The sequence below is a fragment of the Megalobrama amblycephala genome, linkage group LG2, assembly GCF_018812025.1.
Source record: "Megalobrama amblycephala isolate DHTTF-2021 linkage group LG2, ASM1881202v1, whole genome shotgun sequence".
In the NCBI taxonomy this organism is placed as follows: domain Eukaryota; kingdom Metazoa; phylum Chordata; class Actinopteri; order Cypriniformes; family Xenocyprididae; genus Megalobrama; species Megalobrama amblycephala.
The window spans coordinates 62,526,214-62,548,895 of record NC_063045.1 but is presented as its reverse complement, the minus strand read 5'-3'; the positions used below and the strand labels follow the sequence as shown (position 1 = coordinate 62,548,895).

The 22,682-nt window shown below is 38.1% G+C and overlaps 3 protein-coding genes across 4 annotated transcripts; 2 read left to right on the top strand and 1 right to left on the bottom strand.

The window, feature by feature from the left end:
- Positions 1–2,753: 2,753 nt before the first annotated feature.
- psmg1 (proteasome (prosome, macropain) assembly chaperone 1) lies at positions 2,754–6,713 on the bottom strand. The gene is made up of 7 exons (XM_048181406.1): positions 6,485–6,713; positions 5,606–5,694; positions 5,387–5,535; positions 3,453–3,515; positions 3,168–3,366; positions 2,942–3,063; positions 2,754–2,870 (listed from the first exon to the last, which is right to left on the bottom strand). Exons 1-7 carry the CDS (start codon positions 6,607–6,609, stop codon positions 2,793–2,795), a joined length of 825 nt encoding a protein of 274 aa, XP_048037363.1. The 5' UTR covers positions 6,610–6,713; the 3' UTR covers positions 2,754–2,792.
- Positions 6,714–6,841: 128 nt separating this feature from the next.
- LOC125262576 (myelin protein zero-like protein 1) lies at positions 6,842–13,664 on the top strand. Of its 2 annotated transcripts, none has more exons than XM_048181409.1 (4): positions 6,842–7,249; positions 8,625–8,782; positions 9,040–9,253; positions 13,436–13,664. In XM_048181409.1, exons 1-4 carry the CDS (start codon positions 7,189–7,191, stop codon positions 13,465–13,467), a joined length of 465 nt encoding a protein of 154 aa, XP_048037366.1. In that variant the 5' UTR covers positions 6,842–7,188; the 3' UTR covers positions 13,468–13,664. The 2 variants fall into 2 exon arrangements, with proteins under 2 accessions (XP_048037366.1, XP_048037365.1); XM_048181408.1 differs by lacking the exon at positions 13,436–13,664 and adding an exon at positions 10,025–10,259 and having other exon boundaries at positions 6,856–7,249.
- On the top strand, positions 11,669–19,145 carry mpzl1l (myelin protein zero-like 1 like). Its single transcript, XM_048181407.1, has 6 exons — positions 11,669–11,853; positions 12,985–13,145; positions 13,222–13,435; positions 13,671–13,800; positions 15,341–15,446; positions 17,414–19,145. Exons 1-6 carry the CDS (start codon positions 11,781–11,783, stop codon positions 17,510–17,512), a joined length of 783 nt encoding a protein of 260 aa, XP_048037364.1. The 5' UTR covers positions 11,669–11,780; the 3' UTR covers positions 17,513–19,145.
- Positions 19,146–22,682: the final 3,537 nt, after the last annotated feature.

Sequence of the window (22,682 nt, the reverse complement as noted above, 5' to 3'; positions counted from 1 at the left end):
TGACCGATTTGACAGCACAAATATATATCTATCAAGGTATAGACTGAATCAGTTCATGCATTCCCCAGGAATCAAACCCATGATCCGGCGTTGCGAGCACATCTCTGTTGTTTGATCTCGCAGCTGCTGCCTCAGTCAGACTCACACATGAGCAGTAATGTGTCGACAGGCCGATCCTCTCACAGGTATCTGAATACGCCTCCGCTAAACACCCACACACACATTATCAGCACGTCTGATCGCAGCGCCGGACCTGCTGAACGAGCCTGAGACAAAAACACAGCAAATGATTGACAGCGCTGGATTGTTTGTGTTTCTTGGGAAATGTCTTACTGGAGCGTCACTTACCGTCAGTTCGGTTAGAGGAGGAGTCAAGGCGCTCCTTCACAACAGACACACACACACACACACAAACACACACACACACACACATTCCTAACCCTGAGATCTTCACATAAACAGATTTACATGTTAGAGTCAGTCAATGTTAGTTTCTAATCACCCTGTCGCTGAGATCTGATCTCAGAGCAGTTTATGTCTGTAAGACAGGAATGTAGTTGCAGAGATCATGTTATATTCACAGGACGGCCTTGAAGACGCTTCAACTTCCTCTGTTCAGATACAACAGTGAAACTATGAAAACCACAGCACTGTTGCTTGGAGAACATTTGCGCAATCTGAGACACATGCGAGTTTCCCGCGGGGGGTTTATTGCGCCGGGCGTGTTGAAACGGCTGCAGAGGATCATGGATGTTCAGTGTGGTCAGACTGACGCATGTGAAGAAGAACACGCTAACTGATTCAATCAGGATTCAGGCAGATATAAATGAAGTCGTCATACGCTGATTTGCAGGCTGTTTGTGTTAATTATTTATCTGTGAGATAATGTTAATGTAAACACAGACACACACACACACACACACACACACCTGCGTTTATGAGCCTTTATGACATTCAGCAGAACTCATTAAATTAGCAAACACGGGCCTCTGACTTCCTGTACAGACGCTCAGCAGGGTTTTACCTATTAAGGTTAGAGGCAGTAACTAATGAGTGTGTGAGTGAGAGGCATCAGCGCAGGGAATTCCCCAACACACACACACACACACTCTGTGCTTGCTAAGTCAGCCGTAATTATCACTCTTGCTCAAACTTCCTGAGGCAATTAAAATAGATGTTCTTCAGGTAGATATAAATGAACTTTAACTTATTCAGATCCTTCCTAACAGATGCTCCACCAAACTTCACAATAATGCTCGTCTGTGACTCTTTTGGCCACTAAACAACCACCCAGAACACGAATAAACGTGTTTCTAGTTATGCCAAGCCCTAAAATATTTAACGGGCTAGATATTGGGATTACTGATTCTGATCCTTAATGTCGTGGTCTTGGGATGGAGTCGTTGGGAACGCTGATCTGGGGTCACACAGGTGAATCAGAACATGATCAGACTCATGAATCAGTGTGTGTTCAGGGTGGCGTCACATAATCGAGCGTTGGTTCATGATGATGGTTGTGGAACTCTGGAATTCCTCTTTCGGGTCTGAACATGCTGACACACGCGGATCTGTGTTAGCAGAAGTGTGTGTGTGTGTGTGTGTGTGAGTTCATTAGCAGCATCGCACGACGTGGGAAGACCTGCGATCTTTGACACGGACACACTGTGAGATTCGCACCTTCACTGTGAAACATCTCACTGAATACTGACACACACACACACACACACACACTCATTCATCAGGACAGATGAAGAGCTGAAGGATCGTCACACAGTCAGATTCACTGTAATTGATGCTTAATAATGTCTTCATGATGGAATTGTGGGAATATTTAAATGGATTTAGTTGTAACATTATATCTGATAATCTATGGAAGTTTTTTTTCAAAATTATAATAAAATACTACTGAAATAAATTCTCATAAGAAACAACAAACTGAAATATGAATATAATAAAATAATTTTTATAATTATATTTTTAATAATTTATTAGTTTAATGCACTTCATGTATTTCAAAAAAAGCTATATATTTTCTTTATCTTTGTATTTTGTACAAAATAATCATTTCTATGTGATAAACAGGTTATGTCAAAAGTAATCAGATTTATTGATTGATTATCTGATTGTGATTATTCGATCCAATCACAATTATTTGTGATGACTACAATACTTGTGCAGTTTAAATTCTCTTGCATATCATATTAGAACAATTTAAAGAAATATGAGTAATTTCTCAAATAAGAAATGACCATTTCCTCTCTCAAGATCCATTAATGTACTCATAACGCTCCGAAGCTTCCTGAAGCAGTGTTTTGAAATCGGCCATCACTAAATAAGTCGTTATTTTGTTTTTTTGGCGCACCAAAAATATTCTCGTCACTTTATAATATTAATATTGAACCACTGTACTCACATGATCTGATTTAAATATGTTTTTAGTACATTTAATGGATCTTGAGAGAGGAAATGTCATTGCTCAGGCCTCACTGAGCCATCGGATTTCATCAAAAATATCTTAATTTGTGTTCTGAAGATGAACGAAGGTCTTACGGGTGTGGAACGACATGAGGGAGAGTAATTAATGACATTATTTTCATTTTTGGGTGAACTATCCCTTTAATATAATAAACTCTCCGAGCATCTGCATCAGTTTCAGTTTTATAAGTTAATGACGCAGTTGCAGTTTCTGTAATGGATGGTTTTGGCGCCACCAGGTGTCCAATCTCAGAATAACTCTCTCATCACACCAGCAGTAAAAACATCACATCTTTATTGTGTTCCAGATGAAGAGCTCATGTGTAGAGGTTACTCTGAACCTCACTGACGCGTGTGAACTTCTGCAGAACTTCTGCTCCGGGACTCTGATTCAGCTGGAATTGAGAGAGAAAGAGATTCAGTCATGTGACCCGACTCAGTGAAGCTCAGAGAACGTCACGCTCACCTTCAGAATCGCGCTGACCGCCGCTCCATACGCCTGCATGGTGAGAGAGTCCGGCTGAAGGACGTCACTGAAGCACTGATAGAGGACGGCCGGGATCTGCTGCACCTGACAGTGGCTCAGCACTGCGCACACACACACACACACACACACACACACACACACACACACACACACGTCAGCATCACACACACACATCAAACGTCTCAGTGTTTCAGAGCTGCAGTACCTGCTGCCGCCAGTCCACAGCTGATGTTGGGCGGCTCCAGCGGCGGACAGGCGACGGGACCCGTGTGAACGCTGGTCTTCAGGCAGCGCAGGAAGGGTGTGCTGCTCCCACTCAGGTAGTCTGATGTTTTATATTCGGCCGCAGAGCAGTCGGAGAGAACGGTCACGCTCAGACCTCTCGCCTGAACGCAGCCGAACACCTGCACACACACACACACACACACACACACATTAGTGGCATGTTCTATCACATGTACAGAGCTCAGTGTGTGTGTTAGCGCTTCACCTTCTCTGTCCACTGGAACAGCTGATCTTCAGCGACGTAACAGGAGCACTGGCATATCAGCACCTGCACACACACACACATGCGCTGATTCTGTTCTTCAGTGTGAACACACACTAGACCAGCGTCTCACGCATCACACCGCCTTATAAAAAAGTAGTTAAAAGCGCATCTCTAAAATCACTTCCTGTGTAAAGCGTCCGGACGTCGGGGTCAGTCGTTCAGAAGTAATCTGATTTCGGCTATCGGATCGGATCAAATCTTGATTGGGATGTTCAAAAGGAAAAAAGGATTCTGAAATCAGATTAAATCACAAAATCCGATCTTGGTTTTGATCTGGATCAAATCATCAGCATGTGTTCATCAGATTGGGAAACCTTTGATCCAAAAATCTGGATTAAACCGATCCCATCAGAAGGGTGGATTTCAGGAACAAAAATGTAATAAAACTTTAAACTGGTCAAAAATATATATCATCATCAGGAAATATACATACACATTTTATTTTGCTCTTGATTAGTTTAACTGTGAAAGTAATACATTAGAAGTGGACATTAGGCTTTTAGTAAATATCTGTAAAGTAAAAAAGATTTTGATGCCAAAAAAATATGTAAATATCAAACAAAAATAATATATTTTATTCAAAGTGTTTTTTATGTTTGTAAACTACATTGGCACAATCATGAGAGATGAACCCGTCTAAAGTGTGAGCGAACGCAGCTCTCGTAATCCAGATTTGGTCATCTGAAAGAGTGTGAATCCGGATCAGGGTGATCCAATCCAATTTTGCTTTGAAAAAAACGGCACAAAAGAAAAATGGATTTACCGGATCCTGGATAGCAAAACACGGCATTTCCAAATCCAGATCAAACCGATTACATGTGAACTGGATTAGGTGATCAGATTACAAAAATTAAGTACTTGTTTAAAATGCTCAAAATAAGATTAGTTCCTTTTTTATTGATTACATATTATTTACAAAGAAAATTATTCATAAATTATTCTTTTACTTTACTTTCTTTACACTGACATGCAGGAAAACTAAATATATTTTATTAAGTGTTTTTTATTTTTGAAAACATTTTATTTAAAGCATCTCAAATTTCACAAAACTAACAACAGTAATAATAAACTCCCATCCGCCAGCTGAGTACAGTAAAAAAATTAATAAATGATAATAATATTTATTTTTTTTAATAAATAATAAATCTGTTTGTGTTTAAAGCACTTCATGTATTTTAAAAAATGCAATATTTTCTTTATCTTTGTATTTTGTACAAAATAATCATTAAAATCTATGTGATGAACGGGTTATCAAAAGTAATCTAAAAGTAATCAGATTTATTGATTGATCATCTGATCGCGATTATTTGAGATGACTATAATAATAGTGCAGTTTAAATTATCTTATTAATAATTAATGAAATATGAGTAATTTTCACAGCATTAAAGTAAATCATATGGACCTTTTTTATTATAAAAGTTGTTACTATATTATATACTATATTATAATAGGCGTATACTCAGTTTTAACTGTTCCTCATTTGTAAGTCGCTTTGGATAAAAGAATCTGCTAAATGAATAAATGTAAATTTAAAGGGTTAATTTAGTTAGTTTTATTGTAAGTTGGATAGGGAAGGTGAAGGACGTAATGTAAGTGTTTTGAACTGCGAGAGTTTTACACTTTCTTCATAACTTGAATACAGAAGAAGCTAGATATTTGACTTCATAACTTGTTAAATATGGATATTTTTCTTACACAATCGCATCGCTGCGCTTCAGAAGGCCTTTATTAACCCCGGAGCACGTTTATGATGGATGGAGACTCTTTCTTCAGCTCATACTCTCCTTCACTGCCATTATAACACTCGGATCGTCAGGATATTTATTAATATATCTCAGAAGAAGAAACAGACGGACGGACGGAGGCTCCTCACCTGCTTCTGCCGGTACAGGACGCAGGACGGCTCTCCAGGGGCCGGAGCCGTGTCTGTCCGGCTGGATCCGCGGCTCCGCTCGTTCCACAGGGAAACCCAGCCGACGGCCGGCCAGCCTCCGGAGCTCAACACATACGCAGAGATGAAGCCTGGGAAAACAGGAGAGATCCTCAAACACGGGTTCTGCAGGATCTACAGCTGAAGCGTGACGTTTCTCACCGGTGGCGTTTGGACCCACAGCGATGATCAGATCCGAACACGGCAGAGACCCGCCGTCCGTCTGCGAGAGCCACCGGACATCCACTGACCTGCAGACACACGACGAGCGTCACTGAGACGTGTCATTCATGCTTTTCTAAAGAGTCAAAATCACATCATACTAAGGCATTTTATGATAGAAAGTTGTAATTATGACATAGAAAAGTCATATTTATCTCATAATTTAAAAACCTTTTAATGTCATAATGATGAATTAATACTGTCATAACTTTGACTATCACATAATTTTAACTTTTTGTGTCGTAAATAAGATATAAAAACCTATTCCCACCACATAAGAATAAAAAACATTATTTTGTAAATCATTATTATGACTTAAAAAGTAGAAAATGGCATACTAAGATGAAATCAAGACAAAATGTTGAAATTATGACATGAAAAGTTGTAGTTATGACATAGAAAGTCTTTTTATCTCAGAACTATGAAGTGGAAATTGACATGCTGAGACAAAATTATGACAAAAAGTTGTTACAACCTCATAATTCAAACATTTTATTGTCGTTTTCGACTTTTTGTGTCATAATTAAGATATAATCGATCATAAAGAAACCCATATTAAGATAAACATTATTAACATGGTGATTTTCTGTAAAGTTGCAGTGAACAGCGCGCGTTCATTGATCTGACACGTGATCGATACATATAAATAAGTTTATTCACGATAGTTTCTGACAGAAACACATGCAGCCGAACTGAAACCGAAACGATCGTGTTTTCATTTAGTCTCTTATAAATCTGATGAAGTAAAACTTTAACTAAAATGTTACAGACTGACACGGTTTATTACATTATGAATGTTAAATATAATAAATGATTCACCTCTTTTCCTCTATTTCCCGTCGGATCTGTTCATCTTCCTCGTTTTCATTCGTCATATCATCTTCCTCATCCTCTTCAACAGCTCTCGAGTACACCGACAAAACTTCGCCGAAAAACGTCGCCATTTTAGTGGATTTATAAGATTAATTCATGAATTAAGACTCAAACCTGCTGTGTAACCATGGATGCTACACCGGAAGTAGCGACTGCAGTTTGACGACAAAAGACTTTTATTTTGTTTTCAGTTCTTTTATGGGGGATTTTTTTTACTTTTTTTTTATTTGTGTTTTTTTTTTTTTTTACATTTTTTATGTAATATATACAGTTGAAATATTTATAATAAATAATTTGTGTACATTCATTATCAACAGAATACACACAAAAAGTTCATTTTTACGACTAAAAGAAAGAAAGAAAGCACAACTGCTAACAACAGAAAAATAAATAAAAATAGGATGGAAAAATAACGTGGGTAAAAAAAAAAAAGAATTTATAGACATCAATAATAGTATTAAAGAAGTTTTTAAATTTAAGGTTTTGAAACTGAAGTGTGAATACGTGTGAAACTGAACTTAATAAAGTTCTGTATGTTTTGACTATCACACTGTGGGGGGGTTAAAACCTTCAGCACCCCCCATATAATTCATTTCTCACTCCAAACCAAACCCGAAGGTTGGCAGTCCTGCTTTTATTGAATCTAAAGGATGGAATTGATTTCCACACACAGTTCTGTTTCATTGTGGTTCTCTGTGTTTATTATCGCGGGTAAGTTCGGTTTGATTGATATGAAGAACATCTTGTTTTTTATTAATTTAATGTTCTGAAGCAGGTCAGTGTGTGTTTGATGTGTTTCTCAGGTCAGGAAGTTTAGCTCGTATTGTTCTGTTAGCACATTAGCCTCCCTCGTTATTACATTATATCATTTACTCACGAAAACGTTCCTCTGATCAATTAATAACTCGCAAATAAATTTAATAATGTGTTCTTGTAATTTTAAACATTTTAGGGTTAATTTAATCAACCTGAATAATTAGCTTGATTTTCTTTTAATAAACCGAACAAAGATTCTGCATTTGATTTAATTATTAATTGTTTTATTTCATGTATTTTAATGAGCCGGTGGTGTAAATCCTTAAATAATAGTCTGTTTTATAGCGTCCTTTATATCTGGGTTTAAAGTTAAACTTTTAAGTAAAATATACTGGGGCGATTATCGCTTAAACGATTATGAAATCACAAAACTGCGATTATTTGTTTATGCGCAGCTTCTCAATGAAGTACGGCACCAAATACTAATCCATCTGAAAGCACTGCGAGTTTGAGTTGCTTATAATATAAAAGCAACACGCGTCAAACATCTTTCCAGACATTTATTAACATCTTGTCCAACAAAAGAAACGTTCAATAACATGTTTTACTCTAAACTCACTTCAGTTGAACGTTTTCTGTGAGATGATGTGGCCACAGAATAAGACCGTCGTGTGTTTATTACTCATGTTTAATTAATCAAAGTGTTTCAATCTTTTGTTATGATGCGTGTTTTCTTCTTCTGCAGCAGGGCATATTTTGAGTTTCTGCGCAAGAGCGCCCTCTGGCGTTCAGATGGAGAAGCATCTGTTCACAGAGCCGTAAAGCTCTGACAAGCTGCGCATTGAATAATCGCAGCCTTTGCCAAATCGCGTGCAATTTTATCGCGATAACTCGCGCAGCCCTAAAATATACCATGGTAATACAATGGTATTGTTTGAAGAAGTGATGCCTGTATTACTATAATCATTCAGTGACATGTTACATAAATATAATATAGCATGTATGTAGGGCTGAGCATTGACACAAATTTAACGATTCAATTTTCTCATGAAAAATAAATTGTTAAAATAAACAACTGGTTTGTATACAAACATATAAACTACACATAAGGCACTAATAACATTATAATACATTTTTAAAGACATAATAATGTTCCTACTCCAATTCGGTTGTTGAAATCTAAACATTTACAATAATTTTTAACAGTTAAAATATTTTTAACCCTGCCCCAATAGCATGTAGTAATAAAAGAATTAAAATAGAGTAGTTTTACTGTAGCATACAGTACTTTATGTGGATGGAGACTGACCGGCGTGTGACTGTGTTTCAGGCGTGTCGGCGATAGACGTGTTCACTCCAGCCGAGGCGTTTGTGGAGAACGGGACCACAGCGACTCTGACCTGTAGTTTTAAGTCTAAAGAGGTGGTCAGTAGTTCGGCGTCGGTGATATGGTCTTTCCTGCCGGAGGGAGACACGCAGCCCACTTCAGTAAGAGTCTTTTCCTCTATAAGGCTGCGTTCACACTGTCAGTCCAAATCCCATTATTTGTGTATCCGATTGGAGTCTGGTTTAAAATGATTTTCTGTCCACATTGTGTGTATCACAACTGTTCAGATCCGATTTTGCTGTTCACACTTGCTAAATCTGATTAGATATGCACAAAAATGGGATTTGGACTGACAGTCTGAATGTAGCCTATTAATATCAGACATCACATGATCATCATGGATGTTCATCTTCCACAGATCTTCTATCACTCCGGCGGGAAGTCTTTTCCGGGCACGCTCCCGCAGTTTAAGTCCCGTGTGGAATGGGCCGGAGACATGAACAAGAAGGACGCGTCGATCCGTGTGATCCAGATGCAGTTCAGGGACAACGGGACGTTCAGCTGCGACGTGAAGAATCCTCCGGACATCACCGGGCAGATGTCCATCACTAAAGTCAGAGTGGTCATGAAAGGTGAGCGGATGGACATCGCCATTTAAAATATGATATATAAGGGGCGGGAATCTTTTGGAATCTCGTGATTCGATTCAGAACAATTCTTGGGGGTCATGATTCGATTCTAAATCAAATTTCGATTTGATATATGCATAGATTTGATTTTGGATTTGATTCTTTGAATTTTATTTTTTTTATATATATTTTAACTCTATTTATAATGAAAAAAAAAATAAAATAAATGAAATTATTAATTTAATTTATTTGATTAGTTATATAACTCTCTAAATAAAAAACTCTCTCACTTGTCCAGGTGCTGCGCTGCTCTCGCAGTTGACTGCCACCGCCTGCTCCGACAATATCATGTTAATGAGAAACATTTATAAAATCAAATTTTTTAAATTTGTGAATCGATTCAAATCATGGGGATATAATAGCGATTCATTTGTGAATCGATTTTTTCCCCCACCCCTAAAAAATATCAAAATATGCTTACTTGAAGAGCTACACAATTTTGGTAAAAATGTTGTGATTATATATCAGTTTATATTTTGACGGAAAACCACAGGAGCCTTTAAACTCGGCATGAAAGGGAAGTTGCGCTTGTCTTTTCTTCCCTATTGTGATAAATAAGAGTGAAACAAGAACAAATGAAGGGGGGACTTGATTTTGTCTTTGGGGAACTGATTGGATGGTTGTGGTTTGCTATTGGAAATAAAACATTTTGCTTAAATTTGATCTGTGTACTGAATAAAAGAGTTTGTCCTAATTGATCAGTTTCGATTACAGAATCACTGAAGGAAGATCTGCAGTCTCACATGGAATCACTCACACCGAGGCTCGTTTCTGTAATGAAGCGGATCTGGACCTGTATAAATGAAGCATTCGGAGAGTGAAGATCGACTGGAGTCCCTTCTTGAATCCACTGCCGCTTCAATGTATATTCTCTCAGTGATTTATAATCAAGTTATTAATCAATATCTATCCTTCAAAATATTAAATGATTTTTGAATGACTTCTTCAAGCTTATGTTAAAGCATTTACTTTATTTTTCATATTCATTCACCAGAGAATAATTACAAATATTGTCTGAAACTTGCTGAGAGAAAGTATATCTAATCAGTGTTTTGGGAAAGTTTCCTGGTCAGAGCCAGAGCTCGGCCAAATCCAACCTTGAAGAAGCTGTGTGTGTGTGTGTGTGTGTGTGTGTGTGTGTGTGTGTGTGTGTGTGTGTGTGTGTGTTTCTGGCACTCTTTTGTCTCAACGTCCGACATTCTGTGAACATCTGGAACGCAGCGGAGGTGAAATGATCATCTGATAAGACAACTGGAGCCTAGAAACTCAAATTAGTGAGTCACTTTGTGCCTTAAACCGGGATTTGACTGACATCCTGATAATCAATGGAGATGTTCTTCTGACTAACAGCTCGTATGTGGAAATTTATCAGAATCATTCAACCTCCCATAATGACAGAGCTCGGTGACCTGTGTGAGAGTATAATTGTTGTTTTCCGAATGTACGGCAGAGCGGCCTACAAACTGTTGAAGCTGACTTCTTCTGATGAAACTGCAAACTATTTTTCAGTAAAAACATTTTCAGTTGATTTCATCTCTGACTCCTGGTCTTTATTCATCATATCTGGTCCTTGGGTCTTAACTGTAAATTCCCCTACACCCTGCGATCCCGACCCTTCTCAAGTGTTCCAGACATCTTCAGCTGGGAAACACGAACAAGGAGAACAAGTCTCATTTTATTAAAATCACTCGATATGAGGCCGTGATGCACAAATTAAACTGCAGATATGGTGAATTCAGTGCATTTTTCCATTCAGCCTCAACTCTCGCTTTAACGCGGTAAATTAACATAAGTCAGAGCATTACTATTGACCCAGTGTAAGTAAATAAATATTTTTAATAACATATAAAGTGACAGAATATCTTTACTTAGGGCATTCGTAAAGAAAGTTTGCCTCTTTCCAAATGTAAACGCGTGATAATAATATTGCCCATGTGTTTAAATAAACATGATTAAACACACACCAAAGCGGTACGAAACTAACGCATGCGCTTAACACGTTTTGACCTTATTGGCCTTCCATATTCCATAAAGCGGGCGTTATAATTCTGCTGCTGTTGTGACACTATTAATGTTACACAGCGGGTTTGAGTCGCAGGAATTAATCTCACAAATCCTCTAATATGGCAACATAATAATAATAATATCAATGAAATATGTTAAACCTGAGAAAAACAATTGAATAGACACTTCAATAGACTGCATCAACCGAGGTCATAATAAAGCCAATATATTCAAATCTTTGATATCGCAAACATTAAAATACTGTGTATCCAAGTATCTGATCTGAGATCAGCAGTACATTACATTCGGTACATTAGAGCTGATCTGAGACCAGCAGAGTTTGTTCGGTACATGAGAGCTGACGTCACTGAGTCTGATCTGAGATCAGCGGGAAACTCTGTCGGTCTGATGCTGTAAACAAACACTGCGGCTCCGGTACTCGGGCGATATTGATGAAATCTAAAGGATGGAAATAAGGCTTCTGATTTCCACACACAGTTATGTTTCGTTGTGTTTCTCTGCGCTGTTTATTACCGCGGGTAAGTTCGGTTTGATTCTCTGAGGCGTTTTGACGTCATCTGTGAGCGTTAGCGGAGCTCGTGCTAACCTGCTAGCTTCAGTTAGCCTTATGAATTATGTGCTGATTTTATATTTATATCACATGAAGTGAGCTTATAAAGTACAGCTCTTGTGTTGTAATAATTTAATGTTCTGAAGCAGGTCGTTTAAATTCATCCAGTGTGTGTTTGATGTGTTTCTCAGGTCAGGAAGTTTAGCTCGTATTGTTCTGTTAGCACATTAGCCTCCCTCATTATTACATTATATCATATTTACTCACGAAAACGTTCCTCTGATCAATTAATAACTCGCAAATAAATTTAATCATGTGCTCTTTTAATTTGAAATGTTTTAAAGTTAATTTAATCAAACCTGAATAATCAGCTTGAGTTTCCTTTTAATAAACTGAACAATAAAGACTCAAATCATAAATCTGAATTAATTATTAATTGTTTTATTATTATGGATTCACAAGCTTGCGATTCAATTCCGATTTCGATTCATTCGGATATAAAAAATAAATTGATAAATTAACAACTGATTTGTATACAAACATATAATATTATAATAACTTTTTAATGACATAATTATGTTCCTACTCCAATTCGGTTGTTGAAATCTAAACATTTAAAGTAATTTTTAACAATTAAAACATTTTTAACCCAGCCCTAATAGCATGTAATCGTGTAATTAACCCTTATCTTGTGATATCCTGTTTATATGTTAGTGTAGAAAAAAATAAATCACACTCAGGGTCTTTAAGGGTCTCCAGGCAACAGAATGTAATTTTGTAACAAAATAATTGTTTTTTAAAACACAAATATAATTTTACTCTGTTTATTAATGTTTTTACTCCACATTTGTGCAGTTTTTGGAGGATTGATCATATTTTTTAAATTTATATAAATAAATAAATAAATATTTTTTTAAACAAAAACAGCTTTTTATGTAAAATTCACTTTATAAAAGACCCACATTTCTGACTTTCATTCATGGGGGTAACATGGATAATTTGACATGGTTTAGTGTGAGATTTTTGTCCATCTTTTGGAAAATGCAGCTGAAGCACATGTGTGTGGATGGAGACTGACCGGCGTGTGACTGTGTTTCAGGCGTGTCGGCGATAGACGTGTTCACTCCAGCCGAGGCGTTTGTGGAGAACGGGACCACAGCGACTCTATCCTGTAGTTTTAAGTCTAAAGAGGTGGTCAGTAGTTCGGCGTCGGTGACGTGGGCTTTCCTGCCGGAGGGAGACACGGGACAGCCCACTTCAGTAAGAGTCTTTTCATCTATAACATATGTATGATATCAGACATCACATGATCATCATGGATGTTCATCTTCCACAGATATTCTATTACTCCGGCGGGAAGTCTTTTCCGGGCACGCTCCCGCAGTTTAAGTCCCGTGTGGAATGGGCCGGAGACATGAACAAGAAGGACGCGTCGATCCGCGTGATCCAGATGCAGTTCAAGGACAACGGGACGTTCAGCTGCGACGTGAAGAATCCTCCGGACATCACCGGGCAGATGTCCATCACTAAAGTCAGAGTGGTCATGAAAGGTGAGCGGAACATTTTGTCTTTGGGGAATTGATTGGATGGTTGTGGTTTGCTATTGGTGGATCTCATGTGAGTGACAGGTTGCCCCGCCCTCGTCATCAGAGAAGAGAAGAGATGCTGCAAGAGGAAGATATTCTGATTCAAGATTACCAGAACATGGATTTAACACAATAATGATGATTTATGCAATGTTTTTTCGGATCAGTCGCGGCACTGACGGTCTTCCTCTGTGTTCAGAGTCTCTTCCTCAGACCAGCACGGCGGTGATCGTGGGCGGCGTGATCGGAGCCGTGATCGGCATCATCATCATCTCTGTGGTCACGTACCTGATCATCCGGCGACAGGAGCCCAGTCACGACTACGAAGGGTACGTGTGTTCATGATCGCTGGTGGTTGTGGGTTAACCGGGTAATGCATGGAGCATGACGTCTGGACTAAACTGAGTTGACGCTAAAGCAGATTCTAGTCGAATGGTGTGTGTCGGACTGATCGCAGTTGAACCGCTCCACGTCAGACGAACCTCACTAACCTCTCGACTCATATTTCACACCTAAATCACAAATGATGTGCTGCATAAAGACAATTAAATTCAACTAAGGAAAGTAAAAAAGGTTTGGTAAGTTTCATTTGTTACCATCAGTTATAAAGATTATTTACTAATCTTACTTAAAGGGTTAGTTCACCCAAAAATGAGTTTCTGTCATTAATGTCGTTCCACACCCGTAAGACCTTCGTTCATCTTCAGAACACAAATTAAGATATTTTTGATGAAATCTGAGAGGTATATGACTCTTTCAAGGTCCAGAAAGGTACTAAAGACATCGTTAAAACAGTCATGTGACTGCAGTGCTTCAACCTCAATGTTATGAAGAGACGAGAATACTTTTTGTGCGCAAAAACAAAACAAAAATAACCACTTTATTCAACAATCTCTTCTGTGTCATTCTCATACGTTGTTTACGTCCAGCGCTTCCAGGTTCATCGTCAGAACGGCGACTCATTATTGGTCATGCGTCGTGCTGATCACATGACCAGCTTTGGCCAATACTGATCCGGCGTTCGGACGTAAACACGGAAGCTTCACTGCGTCACCTGCGTAAGATAATGACAGAAGAGAAGAGATCGTTGAATAAAGTGGTTATTTTTGTTTTGTTTTTGCGCACAAAAAGTATTCTCGTCTCTTCATAACATTAAGGTTGAACCACTGCAGTCACATGACTGTTTTTGCGATGTCTTTAGTACCTTTCTGGACCTTGAAAGTGTTGATTATATTGCCGTCTATGGACGAGTCTCTCGGATTTCATCAAAAATATCTTAATTTGTGTTCTGAAGAGGTCTTACGGGTGTGGAACGACATTAATGACAGAAATCTCATTTTTGGGTGAACTAACCCTTTAAGATCAGTGTCTGCATTTACTAATACAATATTAAAATTGTTATTAAAATATCTGTTCTGTTGATTTTATTTAATGAACCTGAGCTAACATGAACTAACACTGAACAGATGTGATTTTATAATAGTGTAAGAAATGTATTACCCGTTGATAATTAATGCATTAACTGATGTTAACTAATGGGACCGTACTGTAAAGTAATATTAAACATAATTTTCCTCAAAATCTCAGGATTTCTGCTGATTTTTCCATCAGCTTTATTTCAATACAGTTCATTTCAAAGCAGCTTCACAGCAATAAACCTCATCAGATATGACAACAGTCATGATTTGTGTGTGAAATACGAGGCGCGTCTGCGGTGTTGTGTGTGTCATTAACCCCGCCTGTCCGTCATCTCATCTGGGTGTGTTTGGATCAGAGCAGCTGGTGTGTTGTGGCGTTTGTATCATATTGCTTGTGTCATCTGTCATCTCATTTGTGTTTGCGTCCATCTCTCTGTGCGTGTGTGTGTAGCTGCACCTCGTTAGAGAGTGTGAGCTCACAGAACACTCGGGTGGGGAAGAAGGCGGAGTCGAGTAACGACAACTCCCGGTGCTCCAGCCCCTCCGCCCCCGTACAGGTACGACACGCTCACTGTGAGAGTGTGTGTGTGACTGTGAGTGTGTGTGTGTGTGTGTGTGTGTGTGTGTGTGTGTGTGTGTGACTGTGAGTGTGTGTGTGAAAGTGTGTGTGTGTGTGTGTGACAGTGAGTGTGAGTGTGAGTGTGTGTGTTTCATCTAGGGCTGGACGATTAGTCGAAAAGTAATCGAAACCCAAATTCAGAACCTCTAATTGACGTAATTTTCCCATGTTGGTTATTTCGTTTTTTTTTAATCCAGTTAATACTTTCCCCTTAAAAACATACCCCCGTGTGTGTAGTCATGTGACTCCACTCTGTCCAGTCAGCGGCATGGAAGCAACACAGAGGCGAGTCGACACACACAGACAGCGCTCCAGCGGTGAAGCTTCACTAAACTTTGTCAGTTGTGTGATTTAAGGCTGGCCAGTTTAGACATTTAAGTGATTTTAGACCATCAGATGTGTATTAATATATTGAGCTACTGCACTGATGCATTGTGGGACAGGAAGACTCATCCAGACAGTAGCTGCACATCACGTGAAGATGGCGCGCGCAGAAACTCCTGTGATTTGATGTGATGAAACTTATTTTTTTCTACTTTTGAAACACTATTTTCAACCCACAGCTTCACAATTAACAGACGATTAATTCACACGCATTCGCTGTGAGAGCAAAAACAAAACAAAATAATCGTTCATTAATCAGAATCGAGGTATAAAAGGTTCAGTTAGTCGAGATGTAGATGTTGGTATCGTCCAGCCCTAGTTTCATCAGATGATCCTGTTTAAATGAGCAGTTTCTTCACCCTCGTGTGTTTCTCCTGTGGAGCGTCTGCACCGTCACAGCACAGCTGATGCTGATTTAAGAAATGTATTTAGATATCACTTATAGTACATCTGAACCCATAGTGCACTACAAGTGGTAACTAAATATAATTTTTAAATACAGAGATAGTATATTAAAAGCACATTTAAGTTCATATTTCATAATAGCACAGTTGAGGACACTTACATGTTCTTAAGATGATCTTAATTAGTACTAAAGAAGAATTGTTCGTATATTAAGTCCAAAATTAGTGCATGAAAATAGAGCACTTTAAGTACATTATAGAAGTGTACTTGTTTTCACCTGGGCATATTCCAGGATTCATCAGGCTCAAACTGTGAAAGAATTGTCGGGAGGATGATTTTTCTCGCATGAATCCGCACAGATTCATTGTAAGTCTTTGGGATGTGCTGGAGGAGACGTCACAGAGTGCTCACCTCTCACACTGTCAATACAAGATCTTGAGCAAAAACTGAAGGAAATAAATGTTGATGTTATATCCAGTCATAGACAGCGATGTTTTTTGGCCAGGCAGTGTGTATTGGCTGATATTTGTAGTTTTTCAGTTTGAAGCAGGACTTTTATTTTGCTCATTCTCCGTCTTCATTAGTTCACTGTCTCTGTTAAAGGAAGGAAGTGTACGTTAATGTGAGTCGAGAGTGCATTAACTAATACAAGTTTTAATAATGCATTAGTAAATGCTGAAATGAACATTAAATATAAGATTAATAAATGTTTTAGAAGTATTTTCCATTCATAGATCAACTAATGAATCCTCGTTGTGAAGTGTTAAACATTATTAGTGATAGAAGTTTTATTTTATTGTGCAACAGTAATATATTTATCGATTTTAGTTGTTACTTTTTTAAATATAATACACAAAATATAATTATTATTTTTTCATTATAGTTGTAGTATTTTCATAATAAATGAGAAAAACCGGTTTTCCTTGTTTATCTGATCTCATCCCAGATAAATCTCCCATGAGAAGCGGCTCATTCCACTGTTTGTGTGGTTCATATTTCAGCTGGATTAAACGTTTAAATGACGTCAGATAAACGTGTCACGTGTCTCGTGTGTCCCAGCAGCCTGTGTGTTTCTTCCCTCTCTCACGCCGTCTCTCTCTCTGATTGGTCGATCAGGGGCCGGTGATTTACGCTCAGCTCGATCACTCCGGCAGCAAGAACTCGTCCTTCCACAAGATGGAGCCGGTGGTTTACGCAGACATCCGGAAGAACTAGAACGATCAGACTGATCCTGATCAGTGGGTTAGTACTGGACTGATGATTCCTGACGTCACGTGACCAGAGACTCTTTCTTCAGTGTGTGTGTGTGTGTGTCAGTGTCTCCTGTGAGTTTCTACAGTAAAATAACGAGGATGTAGATGATGAATCCCACCACAAACCAAACTAATTAGATTCTGTGGCATCGTTGTCAGCGCCGGCCCTCATTAACACTCGTTAGATTCTCATTACTGTAGTACAGTATACTTGTTTTACTGTCGTGCAATGCTTATTCAATGCATTTAAATCAACATAAACACTACAGTGATTAAATATGATGCTTTGCATTATGAGATTATTAGTTGTGCAGGTGAAAATGTGCTTATTTTACATTGTTGACTGTTCAATTATTTTTGTAAGTTTTATTTTATTTTCAAATTAAAGGTCAAGCTTCGTTTTTTTGTTTTTTGCACATTTCACCACAAAATCAAGCAAACAAATGATCATTTGCATAGAGAAAATGAAGCCTTTCTTTAGGACCATAAACTGATTTGTGACATTATTTTAATTAAGAAATCCTCTCATGACTGCATTATAGTAAAAATATTACTGTAAATGTTTTATTTTAAAATATCATGATGTATAAATACTTAAATTGCCATTTAAGTAATATATTTTGAGAGCAATGGCAGAAAATGTGCTTATTTTACAATTATTATCGATTTGAATTTCTATTTCACCACGAAAACAAACTTTCCGTCGAGAAAACATTTTTTTTTTTTTGCGAGCAGAATTCCATGATTTTACATTACATTAAAAATATTAGTGTAATAGTTTTATTTTTTTATAAACTCTGTGGTATGTTATTTTTGCAGTATGTTATTATTTTCGATACGAATGGTCCCAAAGATAAGCGTCGTTTTTGGCTGGTTGTGTGGTGTGATTGACAGCTGCGTTTGCATGTAACTGACGTACTGACATCAGGGAGCATGATGGGTAATTGTCACATAAACACTCCAGAAGCTGCCGAACAGAGGTAGTGTGCATGTGTGAGCGGTTAGACTAGTTAGCTTGTTAACGTGACCGCACTAATGTAGAAACGCCTTCAGTGTTAGTGTAGTGATCTAGCGTGTGTACAGCGCCTCAAACACTCCGCACTCATTCCACTTTCATGTCTTACGGTTTTTAAACTTCTTCTTATGTGCATTTCGTGTGTCATAACTGAAGTTTTGTTTTTAATTGTGACAGTTCTGACACTTTTGAGCACTATTGAGCGTTAACCAAAATCTGCCACGACTGACGGATCATTCCTTAAGTTTCCGATGCTGGAGTCGTTTCCATGTGTGTTTTTTTTTGTTGAATAGATGATTATTTTTTTTATTTGAGAACTGCAGACATTCCATTCCTGTCGGTACTTGTCTGATTTTGTACTGCGGCTGCAAATCCTGCACTGTTTCTGTTTCTGACTCTGACTGCAGCACTATTGTGTCACATGATCACATGTTAACTGGAACACTGTGGATAAGAGTGCCTTCATCAACTAACTCTTTCACACTTCCTCGTTTTATTGGCCTTTTGTATATGAAAACAGCTGTATCTGTTTAATTTTATACATGCATATATATATAAATATATCAAACCGAATGAAAAAGTCTGTTTTGTGTGTTTGTGTACGTGTGCACCAGTCATGTGATTCTTTCAGTCATCGGAGTAAGGATTTAATCACAGTGAGATGTTAACGTCACACAAGCTGAACGCTTCACTTTACATGCATACATCATTCTTTCAAGCAGACATATTTATTTGTGTGAATTAAATATAGATTCATCTTTATTAGAGCTATTAAAGTTATTCAGTCAAGAGCATTGACAGATTTTCTCTTTCTTTTGTTGTTTGGTCAACATTAATGATGGACAGCAGCAGGTTTATTAGGCTGCTGTCACTTTAAGAGCAAATGCACGGATCTAATACACTGATACGCGTCCGATTACTGTTTACATTCACTTAAAACATAACCGACTGTGTGTGTGACGTTTATGGACATTTTGACAATTTTGTGCATATTTGCCCATTCAAGCACAAAAAGACGTGAAAGAGAACTGATGTCTGAGAGGCGGACTGAATTCAGCTTTTTCAGATTCGTCATATATCTGCTATTCTCTTTCTCCCAGACATTTACATTTTTGAACGTTTTATGAGACATGCAACAAGTCTATGCTAACTTATGTCCCACCGAGTGGATCAGCATGTTATAATTCTACAGCGCAGGACTCCATCACTTCCCAAATCCCTCCCTAACATTTTCCTCTCATTTTTATTCATTGACGAAAATGTTGATTGATTTCAGTCATAGTTTCATTTTGTCAGACAAAATGTCGTTGATGAAAATTGACAAATTATTCATCAATGAAATTGACACTGCTAAAAATGTCTTAATTTCAGTGTTTTCAACCGTACTGTAAATATACTGCATTATATTATATGTTACAACTTGAAACGGCTTTCATGTCCATTTTCCAACTAGGAAACTCTGACTAGGGATTTACAACTAGGAAACTCAGACTAGAAAACTCCGACTAGGCAACTCCGACTAGGAAAACGACTTGACATGTTCATGTCCATTTTCCAACTAGGAATCTCTGACTAGGAAACTCCAACTAGGAAACTCCAACTAGGAATTTCCAACTAGGAAACTCCATCTAGGAAACTCCGACTAGGGATTTACGACTAGGAGACTCTGACTAGGAATGCGACTTGACATGTTCATGTCTATTTTCAGACTAGGAAACTCCGACTAGGAAACTCTGACTAGGAATGCAACTTGATATGTTCATGTCCATTTTCCAACTAGGAAACTCCGACTAGGAAACTCTGACTAGGAAACTCTGACTAGGAATGCGACTTGACATGTTCATGTCCATTTTCGGACTAGGAAACTCCAACTAGGAAACTCAGACTAGGAAACTCCAACTAGGAAATTCCGACTTGGAAACTCCGACTAGGAAACTCTGACTAGGAAACTCCGACTAGGAAAACGACTTGACATGTTCATGTCCATTTTACAACTAGGAATTTCCAACTAGGAAACTCCGACTAAGAATGCGACTTGACATGTTCATGTCCATTTTCCAACTAGGAATCTCTGACTAGGAAACTCCATCTAGGAAACTCCGACTAGGGATTTACGACTAGGAGACTCTGACTAGGAATGCGACTTGACGTGTTCATGTCCATTTTCGGACTAGGAAACTCCGACTTGACATGTTCATGTCTATTTTCAGACTAGGAAACTCCGACTAGGAATGTGACTTGACATGTTCATGTCCATTTTCCGACTAGGAAACTCCAACTAGGAAACTCCGACTAAGAATGCAACTTGATATGTTCATGTCCATTTTCCGACTAGGAAACTCCGACTAGGGATTTACGACTAGGAGACTGACTAGGAATGCGACTTGACGTGTTCATGTCCATTTTCGGACTAGGAAACTCCGACTTGACATGTTCATGTCTATTTTCGGACTAGGAAACTCCGACTAGGAAACTCCGACTTGACATGTTCATGTCCATTTTCGGACTAGGAAACTCCAACTAGGCAACTCCGACTAGGGATTTACGACCAGGAGACTCTGACTAGGAATACGACTTGACGTCCATTTTCCAACTAGGAAATTCTGACTAGGAAAATGATAAAATTAGCACCCTAAAAATGCGATGCCTTCTTTACCGCTGTTTTTGACGCATGGACGTCATCCGTGTTCGTCACAAGCACACTTTGGTCAGAGTGGCATAGATGCCGTTAATGTGTTGAAGTGTGTTTTCAGAAAGAACAGGAATCATGGAGGACACCACGTTTATTCTGGCCTATTCATTGGGAAAATCTTGTTAAAGCCAAAATGATATTTGGCGTCTCATTTTTGACAACCATATAAACATTCACTGCGCTATCTAGATAGTTTGCTGACGATTCTGGAATTTCGGTCAAATACAGTCTATTTTCACAGTGTATAAAACATACAGTACGCTTCAAATGATTATTCATTTATGTAAGTTATTTCTGTTAAATTATCTATTTTAACATCAAGACAAGGTGGTTTCCTCCCAACTCGGAAACTCGGGCATCAAGAATATCTCAGAGTTTCCCTTTAGAAAATATGACTTGAAAAGAAAACAATGGACCAAAAAACTGTCAGAATGTATAGGACTAGAAAGACTAACTTATATTGCCAAAGGGAAACTAAAAGAATTTGTAAAACTTTGGGAACCTTATATGAACATTATATCTGGGAACTAAAAATATTAAGAAGTGTACTGTATTGCAAGTGTGCAAGTATGTGAGTGAATGAGTGTGGGTATGTTCACCTGTTCTTATGTGTTATATGGTCTTTTTGTCTTTTGAAAAAACTAAAAAAAAAAAATTTCAATAAAAATATTGGGAAAAAAGAAAAGAAAATATGACTTGACTTGTTCTATACCGACTATAAATTTCTGACTAGGAAACTGGTATTTAGGATAATTACGACAGCACATGAAGGCAGCATGAAGCGCATCACTAGTATTGTGTTTACATCAGGTAAAGTTTAATCGCAGTGTCGGCTAAATCTCATTATAACCTCATTATGAGGGAGCATCATGTAAACGTGAAGGGTTACTAGGAAATAATTTGTGTCATTTGGGAAAAAACTCTTCATCTGAATTTGGATACAGCCGGAAATGTTCCGGGTCTGATAGAAGAATGTTTTTGTTAGAAATGACCCTTCAGATCTTTAGTTTAAATGTTTCTATATCAGATGCTTTACATGGAATCTCTTGATTCTTCAGAGCTTTTAAAGAAACACGAACACAACAATCAAATATGACAACCATTCGCACGCGATACATGGATCAGTTCCCTTCACCTTCAGTGTAGAAGTGAACAATGTTATCTGGAGTTACTTTGAACTGGACTAGATGTGATTTCATGACATTAAACAAATTACAGCCACTTGAATCTCCTTCTGCAGAACGATGGTAATCTGAGTCGCCGCATTCTTCACGGACTGTAAAAACAATCATTACAGAGTTTACTCGCTTCAGGGGAAGAATTTACAATGTCAAGAATGTGTGTTTAGTCTTTCTCTGGAAACGTTCATCACGGGTCTCTGACTGGACACGAGTTCATTCACGGCTGGCGCTGTAAAAAATTAAT